Consider the following 11,986-nt stretch of genomic DNA (forward strand, 5'->3'; position numbering starts at 1 on the left):
GACAAGATTGAAAAACTGAAGATAGAGATACATGAAATGGAAAAGGAAACACATATACTCGGCCTCAAAAGGAAGATGAATGGCATTGGAATTGCCAAAAACCTCAAAAAGAACTAAGAGACTATCCATGCAAGGATTGTACACTAAGGATGAGCCTTTTCTTTGGAAGTGTTTTTCTTTTTTTTTTCTTTTTCTTTCTTTCTTTCTTTCTTTCTTTCTTTCTTTCTTTCTTTCTTTCTTTCGCAAAAGCTTATTGAAGCTGAGGCATTTCATTGAACTGAACCTTTTCACTCTCCCTCATTTTTCCAAAGCATGGCAAACAGACTGATGAGCCTCACAAAACGGTGTAGACTTGGTTCTCTCTTCTTCTTTTTTTCTTTCTCTTTCTACCTCTCCTCTCTCCCGTATGTTCATATGTCATACCATCCCACCAGTCCCTCCAACCCCCCCCTCCCCCCCCCCGCCTCCCACCCCACCCCCTGTTTGACAGAACCTCTCGGTAGAAAACCAAGAAGGGATCAAAAGAGCTTGTAGATATTCCTTTCTGTTTCTCAATGTGTCTGTCTCTTAATGTCTGCCTGTGCCACCTCAGCGTGTTCTCAGAAAGAGGGACATTTTTGTTTCCTTTTTTTTTTTCTTTTCTTTTAGTTTTTGAGCTGAATATTGAAGCAAAGAGAAAAGACACTCTAAGGGGAGAACGCCTGTGTTGTACCTATTGTTCAATTTGTTGTATCAATATTGATGAAAAGAAAATCCTCATGTAGAATATTTTATATTGCTCACATTGTAAGACAGTGAGAGGACAGAGGTGCAATATGAAAAGAGAATTCAGCTACTGAATGGAACCTCAGAAACTGCCCTTAGGGTACCTTATAATATAAATATACATATAAATATATTTAAAATAACAACAGTAACTTAATGTGAATGTATATAGTATTTAAAAGAGGTCCAAAAATGTGTTTGCCAAATAACAGAAACCTTTAAAGTATAACGTTTTAGCGTTTAATTTCTCTCCGTTTCATCTCTCTCTTTCTCGCTCTTTTTTTTCCCCCCAAATCAAAGCAATTGTAATGACCCATTCAGTACCATGCATTTAAAATATTTGTGCAGTCTGTGCAGTGTGTTATGTGAAGGAGTTGTTGAAGGAAGGAAGAGAGGGAGGAGGTGAGGGGTAGTGATTTTCTCATCACTGCTCACACAAATTACTGCTGCAGGGGCCCCAGTGATTGATGTGTTCAAATGCATCACTCACTCTTCTAGCAGAGGAAGCAGCAAATGCTTTCAGCAGTGATAAGTACGTACCCATGAATACTATCTGCATGTTAATTGATGATGACACGCCCATGGTGGTTTAGTGGAGGAGAAAGGAAGGATTATCCCTCATTGATCTCCTGAACAGAAGACCACTAGTTAAGTGACTCCACTCAGTGTCTGACGCTTCAGATCAAGCCTAAACTTACCAAGAGCAGTCAATGGAATCTGTGTGAAACATTGCCATCCATAGGGCCAAAATGCCACTACAGTGGTTCTACTTTTTCTGCATACATACACACACACACACACACACACATGCACTCACACTTTTTAATGAAAACCAAACTTCCACCCTGCCCATGGTCCAAAAGCCAAACACCAGGATCAAGCTAGTTATTTGATTTCTCTCATATATTTACACTATAGTTTGTCTCAATATTGTCAGCCTCCTCTCTTTGTCTGTAGTGTGCAGATGCCGCCCATGTCAACAATGGTAACAGACTTCTTTGTGGTTAAAGTAAGCGCATACAGACATTCTGTACAATATAATAGTGGGTGTGTGTAGAGTGAGGTCTAGACACACAGCTATGATCATTTCATGTTATTTATCGATGGTACTCAAAAGGGGTTCAAACTCAAGTCCTTCTGAGTCAAAAATCTTGGTGAGTCATGTTGCTGGGAGATCTTTAAAGCACATCTTTTCAAGTGATTTTTTATAATAAGGAAATGAACAAATGACACACTATTGTTTGAAGAGATTCTGTCTGCGATTTTCTGAGCAATTTGAATTTGCTGGCCACATGTTGTACCTCTGAATCGGACCAAACTTGAAAGATCTGTTTTTTGTTGTGTATTGTGCTGTCCTGTAAAAAGGGTACTTGCAGTTGACGCTAACTCCACGAGATGTTCCTTAGCATTGACTGCTCCTTTAATTTATCATGTTACATATTTGAAAGATCTATTTTCTAATTTCATAACCTAAAGTAATATATAAGTTCTCCCAAATGTCATTAGGAGCACAACACTTGTGCTTTCCATAAATGTGTTTTATGTTATGCTTAGATTCAATAATGTGTTATGTCTCTTAGTGTACATCATGTTAAAGTAGATCTGATTTTTTCACCTTTATGTCCACTCATCCCAAGATCTCTGTCATTATTTCTGTCCTTGTTCTCCCTTAGACCCCCCCCCCCCCCACCCACACCTCATAAGCTACCTCCTGTGACAGTGTAACTGAGGTCTGTGTACTCACAGAACAGTGCTGCTAGCAGACATGCAAAGCTCTCATACGCTTTGGGAACATTTATGACACACTAACCATTCAAAAACATTTGAATCACTTATAATTGACCTGCGTGTGTTTGTTGTCTTACTGACAAGTGTGCATAAACATACACATTTTACATCACGCCTAATGATACATGATGCATGCTTAATGTTGTGTGTTATGCTGGACGTGTCCGTGTGTAATGGGGACAGTTTGTAGAATTCTAAACGATCTACAGTCTCCAAATGTTGCTTAGCGACCATGAATTTCTAACGATCAAGCACGTTTCTGTTCACATCCTTCTCTTTTAGCATCTAGTGGTAGCTGAATATTATTACCGTGATGATCCAAAATAATAGAAAGCACAGACCAAAGTATCTCTGCATGAAGGTAGATCTTATCAACATGAGCTGTTCTGATAGTGTGTGATAGAAGACCAGAGACAAGGAGACTCGTGGCCAACCGTGCCCATGAACCAAAGTGTCTGATAGAACCATATGCTCAAAGCACAAGACAACACCAAACACACGAGAGAGTAGAGATTTGTAGTTTATTTATTCAAGCAAAGTTGGTGCTTGTGTCTGCAAATCCAAAGTATCAGATAAGACTACTTTAGCGTCTAACATGTAAGCCAGCCTTGCTTGATGATGTTAACAATATTTGTATGAGAATAAATGAGTGTGTGAATGAAAGAGTGAGCACCTGTGTGTGTGTGTGTGTGTGTTTGAGAGAGAGAGAGAGAGAGAGAGAGAGACTTACCTTACTATTCATGATCTTGCTGTACAAACTAAACTTGAATCTCAAGAGCTTTAATTAAACATCTTAGGCAAAATAACGTCCGAGAGACTTTGTCAAACTTCCATTCTACATAGACACTTTGCATGTCTGCTAGCTCATTCTCTCGTCACACATTGTGTGTGTATGTGTGTGTGTGTGTATATATATATATATATATATATATATATATATACACATACACAGTATAATTTGAGACCATCTTGCGCCTCCAACCAAAACTAAACCAAAAAGGAGAGAATGCACTTACATATTCCATTATGTTTTGTGTGTGTGTGTGTCCGTGTGTGTGTGCATGCAGTCTTTAACGCAGAGTAAGACACTTGTTCTTTGAGTATACTTGTGGGGGGCGTGTGGGGTTGATTTGGTGGGACATTTGGTGATGGCAGCAGTACTGTGCAGGACAGCTGCAGTAGAGTGTGTATACTAAGTTCCTGTTCCCTGGGATAGGGAGGATCTTCACCTCCTGCTTACATTCACAACACACTAACATGGCTTTTTTTGAAATTCGGGCTCAAAAGATTAAGCAGTCATTGAGGTTCATTAATGGTTAGATACTGAGATTATGAGATATGTTAGTCCACTCCCTGCACTCAAACATTCACTATATCTGTGCTTGTTTGAGTTTTTTTTTTTTTTTCCCTTTTTCATTTTCCAATATCAATGTTATGTTTGGATCTGCAGGATGGGAAGGGTAGAGGGGACAGATGTGGCATTAGCTAATTATCTTATTTCATTGTGTCACACTTAACTTGTTTTCTTTTAAATGTGGCACCCATGAGGGTTGTTGCTGTGAAGTTTTGCTCGGCAAATGCATGCAGACGTAAAGACTCACAAAATTCAACTAAAGGGTCTCTTCTCCAGTCAAAATCCTGTACATGGCTCATCTGATTCTACTGTAAACCTCGCTCTAAATGAAGACTAAAAAAAAAAAGCTCTCACTAGTAAGGTTGTAAAGAAAGCGCTTGATCTTCCAAATGCCATAATTTGGAGGGACATTTTTTTTATATTGGTACTTCAAGGCAAACAAAGGCTTGGTTTGATATGTGTAGGGAAGCATTATATACTGTATTGTGCAATACATTATTACAGGAAAAAAAAAGAAAAAAAAAGATTTGTTTCAGTAGGAAAGGTTGGCGTGCTGAAGAAAATGTTTTTACTTTTCCTCTTTAAAGGTCCTGTTGTCATTCTCTAGATGAAGTGAACTGTGCCAGGAGAATTTTGATTTTTATTTATTTCTTGCATGCTCTCCTCCCCCTTCTGCTATTTCTCCTCTCTAACTGTGCGCTACGTTGGATATGTGACGCTGTAAACCTTCTAATTCAGGTTATTGTCTGTGTTGAGATATGTATCTGTGTAATTAAATAAGACAGTGAAATATTAAATTGTTGTCATGTCTCCTTAATATTAAGCACCAATATTTCATTCCTCCATTAAAGTCTCAAAAATAGAAGTTGTTTAGCTCCCCTGAATAAGATTAACTTGAAATTCTGAGGACACGAGGATCAGAAGAAGGTCTTCAGTGCAAGAAGTCTTAGAGGTAGCTGGAGACCAGAGCACTCGAGTTAATGAACTTCTGTTTCTTTTGGCTTCAGTGATAGAAGAGCTAAATTTATACTGACATACACTTTCACATGCTTTCTTTTTCACGAACAGTAAACCAAAAAAAGAAAAGAAGAAGAAGAAGAAGAAGTTAGCTCTGGTGAGGCCACACACTGGTGATACAGCCTAAAAAGTAGGCCTTGATAAAACTTGAAACCAACTGGTATCAGTCTTATGGAAATTTTTATTCAGAGAAGAATGATGCTTTTCATCTCATAAAATAAAAATATCTTAATGAAAACAATTTTATTTAGCACGTTTTATACACATTTTCCGTGAAGACCAAGATACAATGTCGCATCCTCAGCATTAACGTAAATACTAATACGCCTGGCCGTCTGAGATCACGTGATTTGCAGGTGCATATTGATTAAACTGGGATCCATCATCTTCAGAGACAGGTCAAGTTCATGCTCCAAAACTAAGGAGGGAATTTGTGTTTTTGTGTCCAGTGCAAGAGGCTTTTGTACATTTGCAGTTTGCATGGTCTTCGTTTAGTCCTAGCACTTCCGTGTGCAAATAGGCTACTGGAGAATTAGAAGAGTTTTACTGAATATTGTCCTTGCATTAGGAAACTGAACTAGATTACAGGGAGAAGCTGTGGGCAGGCATGATTTCGGTGTCTGTTCTGTAGACTTCAGATATGGCGGAGGAAATTCAGAATGCTAAGTTGGTTTCAAATAATGATCACTCGGGAAGTCAGTTCATTCAGGACCCTGTAAGTGATTAATTATTGACTAAGCGCTTGTCGCACTAAGTTGAAGTGGCGCTATATGCGATACCGCAATGCTGGCGGGTGTTTGTTGGAGACGCGTTTGCGGTCCTAAAATATTCAGGAAGAACTGTACCGGTAGTGCGCGCTTGAGCTTTTGTTGTTTTTAATTGTTTCAACATAACTCGCTTTGATTCAATTAAGTGAAGGAGTAATTGCATCTGAGTCAGTCGTCCATTGCGTTCATAGGTTGTGAGGGGAGATTTCTCAGTAAATAGACTATTTTACTTTAGTTGTGTGTCTGCCGAGGTTGTGTTCGCTCTGAAAATGAATAAATCTTATTAATTCTGAGCATTAGAGCCCGTTGACGTATTTTATGTTAACTCGATTAACACGATGGAGAAATCTTCAACATTGACCAAGATGTTTTGGAGAGAGACTGAAAGATGAATGAATAATAAGTTGTTGTGCGTAGCATAACATTTTTTTTTTAACACTGCGTGATTATAAAGTGTTGAACATACCTTACAATATGGTGTTATTTGAACTGGAGACCTCTCCATGTTTGTGCAGGAGCTGGAGGCAATCAAGGCCCGTGTGTTTGAGATGGAGGAGGAGGCTGAGAAGCTGCGAGAGGTTCAGTATGACGCAGGGAGACAGCTCCTCTACAGCCCACAGGCAGGTGAGCTCCTCCAGCTGGCCTACACCTGAGCCCATCTCCTGGGCCACCGTGATGTTCAGATGTGCCTCATCACTGCCCAATGAAACGAACAGGGAGTGGCAAAAGGGCTTTGAAACAGCCAAGGGCTTTCCCTTATCTAAGAATATAAATGTGCACACAAAAATGGACCCATTTTTATAACCCAGTGAGCCTTGATGAAAATGCAAGCTAAAGAAGACTCAAATGATTACTTTACAGTCACGTCTGTGTACATCAGACTAGAATGATATAACGTGTATAATGCCATGCATGATGGGTTTCGAAATTTATGTGAAATTTATGATTTTACATTTGCGCGTTGATATGAAGTGAAAGATTAGACTCATGTCAGCTTTGATTTTTTTCCCCTCTTTTGTTTCTGTGCCCTGTTCTTTTTTCTGTTTTATTAAAAATTGATGTTAAACATCATAAGCTGTTCTTCTCCTCAGGCTTTTTCTACAACATGACCCAGGAGGAAAGAATTGATGCTGATAACAGATCAGTCTACGTGGGGAATGTAAGACTATTATCTCCTCTTGTGTCCTTTACATTGAATCTTGTGGTGCAGTTGGTCTGTTAATTTTAACATACTGCACATGCTTTTCATTTTGTCATATAAATAGCTAAAACACTCTTTATTTTTAAACGAGAAACAGGTGGACTATGGGACAACTGCAGATGAGCTGGAGATCCACTTTAATGGTTGTGGCCATGTGAACAGAGTGACTATTCTCTGTGACAGATTCACAGGCCATCCCAAAGGGTGAGTGCTCCGACCAATCACAGAGGGGAATTTGCTCTGGCAAAATACTTGCAGACACATAGTTTTACTCTAATGATGCATGAGCAGCTGGTGTACAAACTGAGCAAACAGTGTTTGTAAATGCATCATGGACACAGATAAAGGCAATAGTTATTTGTTGTGCTGTTGAGTAACATTATTGATTTTTCTGTATATAGATGGTATTCAGAAAATATGTATTCCTGTGATTCTTCCACAGTTTGTTCAGCTACTCATAGCAATTTAAGAAGAAAAATATTTCCAAGACATTTTGTTACTTATCCACACATGTTTGTGTAGGGTCAAAACATAATGAAACTTCTGGTTTTAACATATCAATTAAAATACAAAACTAAAGTGTCTCAGATTCATAATTATGTACTACCTTATTGTGAAACCTCCTGTGGAGTTCAGGCACGTCCAGTTTTCTCATGGGAGTACATGCAGTCCAGTCATAGCCACAGGAAATACATGTGTTTATGTAAGGTCCCAAATCTGACAGTGCATGTCAAAACTAAAATCCTGCAGCGATGGCCTAAAGAACTGTCTGTCAAATTCTGTTGTAAATAAATTACAAGGGTGGACAGATTGGAAGAGAGGTGAAATGGCTTCATTACAACAGTACACAAGTCTTTGAGGGGTGGAGCCAAAATCCAGACTTTCCTCATATTAAGAATCTGTCCTAAGACTTTGAAATTGCTCTTCAATGACACAAACCATTCATCTGAACACAGGGAACACTTGAACACTTGCAGGGAAGGATAGGAAAAAAACAAAAACACAGAACTATCAAGTTGATAAGACATGCTGTTTAACTGTCTAAGCTGTAATTAGTCCCAAAAGTGCTCCTACAAAGTATAGAGTCAAACCGGGTTCAAACTGTCAGACTGATGTATCTGGGGAAACCCTGTTCGGCATGGTGCAGTGGTGGTGTATGTATATATGGATAGAGTTGTACTTAGTGACATTAAGTCTGGTTGAATGTAGGGGTTTGAGCTAGGCTGGGTGGGGCTCAGAATGCCTCCTTAGATGTCATATATAGACTGTAGGAGTGTACAAGAATTTAAGGACTTGGTGAAGGAAAGAAGCAAAGGAGCATCAGGGGAGGAGGTGAGTTGTGGAAATGATTGACACACTGAGTGGTTAAACTTTTAGTTGAGAGGCAATTAGTTGGTTGGAAGGGCGGCAGGCTGAAAATTCTACCCCCAAAGTCCTTTTGATAATTCCAGTTATTCTATATGACATATTCAAGCTATTGAATATGGTGTGTGAATCAAGAGGTGAAAATCCTTTCAGTGTATTAACAGTGTTGGTGGTGAATACTTTCTAAGGGCAGTGTGGGCTAACTGCCAGTTTTTTTGTTTGATTTATTTATTTATTTGTTTGTTTATTTTTTGGTTAAAAGCTTTGTTTACATTTCAGTCACATTCCGCTTCAGTCACATCCTAACTCACCAAAATGGTCATGGATTACTTAATTTTGTGCAGTGGAGAAAGACAAAGAAAAAATTGTTTATTCATCTGCTGACAAATGCAAAAGACTTCTCTCTCTTTTATTCTGTGAGGGGTACATTGTGGAGTACTTAAAAACCATAAATATAAAAAACTAAATGTTTGTACACCAGATGCTCTCAAGCAATTAAGCAAACATAACATTTTCAGTTATGTAGAAAAAACTGATTTGCAGTTGTTTTTGTCCGATGTTGTGTCAGGTTTGCGTACGTTGAGTTCTCAGAGAAAGACTCAGTTAAGACTGCCCTGGCCTTAGACGAGACTTTATTCAGGGGACGAGTCATAAAGGTGGGTTGGACTGCTGTAAAAGGTACCAAAACAAAAACTAATTTTCAAAGATGCTTTCGGGGTACAGTATTAAATCTTACTTCATAAACCAGACCTGAAGCCATAATTGGTATCAGACACTGCATGGACAGTGACTCTTGGCTCTGCAGGTAATGCCAAAAAGAACCAACATGCCTGGCATCAGTACCACTGACAGGGGGTGCTTGCGAGGTGGCTTGTTTCGTGGAAGAGGCTTCCGTGCTTCCAGATTCAGCAACGGTTTTCCAGGCAGGTACCGCTGCCGTTTCGCCAGGTCAGTATTGCTTCACGCCTACAGTGTCCACATAGGGAAAGGACCTTGGGGAGCCATGGAGCAGTGTTAGTGGATCTCCAAAAGACCCCCCTGCCCTCCCCCATAACCTCACCCAATAACAACTCTAGCACAGATTCAGCAGTGGACACACGCTCTTAGCACTTCTCACAAAGAGCTTCAGTTTCTTAGATTTGGCTGAGTGACAACTATCATATAAGTCAATGAAATATGAAATTAATTTCCAGTTGAATTCCTAGTCATTCCCAATGGGAAATTTCCTTGGCCAAGGTAAATCATATCTAAAAGACAGACATACAGTGTTCTGAAAAATATGTCTTGAAAACTTGTATGAATACTTCTCCATATCAAGTTTTTTTTTTCTATCAAGGATTTTGTCAGAATTTTATTGTAATGAATGGACAGGTGTGGGTGAGTTCTGTCACACAGTTTTTTCCAGCATGATTCAATGTTGAATTGTTTTTTTTTTCTTCTTTCTTCTAGAGGAAATGGAAGAGCCCAGCCTTGGTTTGCCCCATACTGAGACGGAAAAGAGAAGCTTCTTTTTTCTTATTTGATTCTTGTTAAGATCTGCCAAGCCCTTATTGACCTTTAACTCTTGTATAGTTTCAGAGCATGCAAAATCAGTAAAATGTACAGCAAACATTTCATGATAAACAGCAGTTAGGTTTATTTATTTTTTTGGAGGTATAGTGTTTTATTCTGACACTGAACCTGGGACACAAAACTAGATTAATATTGATTTTTGGTGAATTGGGTTTGCATTTTATTTGTATTTTTAGGAAATTCCTTTCTTTGTACATATTCTGGAGGGAGGCTGGAGTGCCTTTGAATTTCAGTGATTGTCTGAAACAAGTTTTGTTTCTGCTGTTTTGTAGCTATATTCGTTTGTGATGATGTGAATAACTGATTCAAATTGCTTTGTTGGGGAAAAAATAAATAAATTTATTGTTTGATATAGCTTACACTTATTTCTTTCGTCTGTTTATGAAGCAAACTTAGTCCAGTATTTTAAACATACATATTTTATTTCCAGGACATGCACATTTATACAAATATACATTATGCAATCACATACATACACAGGACAGAAAAGGGGGGATTTATATACAGTATACAGACTGGACATCAACAAGCTTGCACCATCATTCCTGAAACCATGCTGTCAAAGGCCCTGAAAAAGCAATAATCATATTTAGTAAGACACATTGTTTTTCATTTACACCTAGCAGTTTTAAAAATGTATAAATTATGCACACTATTACTTACTTAGACTGAATTGGATCACCGGGGTTGTAGAAGGGATTGCACATCACGTCTGTGAAAGAGTTGTGCAACTTCCTGAACATCTACAGACAGAAACATCAATCTTGTTATCAGATGCTTTAAAACAGCTTCTCATATTTTGATAGGCCTGCTTTATCCTAACAGTAAAACAAACAAACAAAAAACTTACACTTCTAATCTCGTTGTCTCTCAGGGATGTGTTTGATGAATCTACAACAATCACAAATTTGACCTTGGAATTTGTTACATAGCCATATCTAGAATGTAAGTTAAGGTCTATTCCACTGATATAGCTTTGTACAACTTGTTTACAGTACAAAATCTAGTACTATTATAGTATTATTAACATTATGTTTATACTACATATGTACATTTGCATGTAAACTGTATACATGTAGTACTGATATTTTCATACAATGTGAATACTCAGGATTTGTTACGATAGGCTGTGATTAATATAGTCAGAGTTTTGGTTTAAGGATACACTTTATAGTCCTCAGTTGGGTAAAGAAGTCCGAGGTAAAGCTCTCTCTGGTCAGCCATGGCTTTACCTACTGCAGAAATCTTCTCCTCCACCACATCCAGAGAGGTGTGCACTGTGTAGTGAAACTTCAGTTCACTTTGTGAGGGAACACTTCGAATGTACAAAGGGTAATTCTGTAGAATTAAACAAAGAACACACACGTATACCATTTAACCAACTGCTCATTAAAATGGTACTTCAATACTGTCTCGCAAACCTGTATAGTAATTCGCATAATATGTCTGTCGTTTAGTCAGTGAAGTTTGCAGAATCGCAAAAATCAGTTGCCTCATGCCATAGATTTGTGATCTAGGAGGACACAACAGTCTATTGTCGTCAAAACTACGTTAATAAGACAATTATCGGACAAAGTAGCTGGATAATCACGCTTTTTTAATGCGAAACGTCAGTAAGCAACGCAGTGAAACTACAAGCTTTGTAATGCATTTCTGTATGCAGAGTAAGAGTAAAAGACACATGTTTGTGATTTAAATTCAGACGTAATTGCCACATATTCATACAAAACCCGTCATGCATCAAATGGTTCAGAGTTTAGCGAGCTAATCTTCAATTTATTAAAATTCTACCAAAAAAGCATCGTCGTTCTTAGCAGCCAAATGGGATGTTAGCTTAACTAGCAACATTAGCTAGCAGAGTTAGACAGTTCCGTTCCCCTTCTTTTTCGGCTTGTGACAAGATATACTTTCTACAAAAAACATTTAATAACGTCTTCAAAATGCTGTTTTTAACCCCGTCCAGTTTACGATCCCGTCACAAACATTGTTACAAGAAGCATTTCATCAAAGCTACCTCCTTCGCAATGACAGCAATGCAGACCGCCATCTTGAAAGGTATTGACAAATGCTTGTCACGTGATAGGGAAGTGACCAAGACAAACTCCTTGACTTTGTTTATCGGTTTCAGTCAGGCATAGGTTGCTCTCACTATTAATA

The 11,986-nt window shown here is 38.4% G+C and overlaps 2 protein-coding genes across 2 annotated transcripts; one reads left to right on the forward strand and one right to left on the reverse strand.

Moving 5' to 3' along the window:
• Positions 1-5,564: 5,564 nt before the first annotated feature.
• On the forward strand, positions 5,565-9,746 carry pabpn1l (PABPN1 like, cytoplasmic). Its single transcript, XM_030793972.1, has 7 exons — positions 5,565-5,639; positions 6,207-6,315; positions 6,783-6,850; positions 6,990-7,096; positions 8,826-8,913; positions 9,063-9,205; positions 9,707-9,746. The coding sequence occupies exons 1-7, from the start codon at positions 5,565-5,567 to the stop codon at positions 9,744-9,746; spliced, it is 630 nt and encodes a 209-aa protein (XP_030649832.1).
• Positions 9,747-10,289: 543 nt separating this feature from the next.
• On the reverse strand, positions 10,290-11,889 carry trappc2l (trafficking protein particle complex subunit 2L). Its single transcript, XM_030793983.1, has 5 exons — positions 11,844-11,889; positions 10,995-11,167; positions 10,680-10,767; positions 10,493-10,572; positions 10,290-10,397 (listed from the first exon to the last, which is right to left on the reverse strand). The coding sequence occupies exons 1-5, from the start codon at positions 11,874-11,876 to the stop codon at positions 10,352-10,354; spliced, it is 420 nt and encodes a 139-aa protein (XP_030649843.1). The 5' UTR covers positions 11,877-11,889; the 3' UTR covers positions 10,290-10,351.
• Positions 11,890-11,986: the final 97 nt, after the last annotated feature.

The sequence above is a fragment of the Chanos chanos genome, chromosome 2 (assembly GCF_902362185.1).
Source record: "Chanos chanos chromosome 2, fChaCha1.1, whole genome shotgun sequence".
NCBI classification, from domain to species: domain Eukaryota; kingdom Metazoa; phylum Chordata; class Actinopteri; order Gonorynchiformes; family Chanidae; genus Chanos; species Chanos chanos.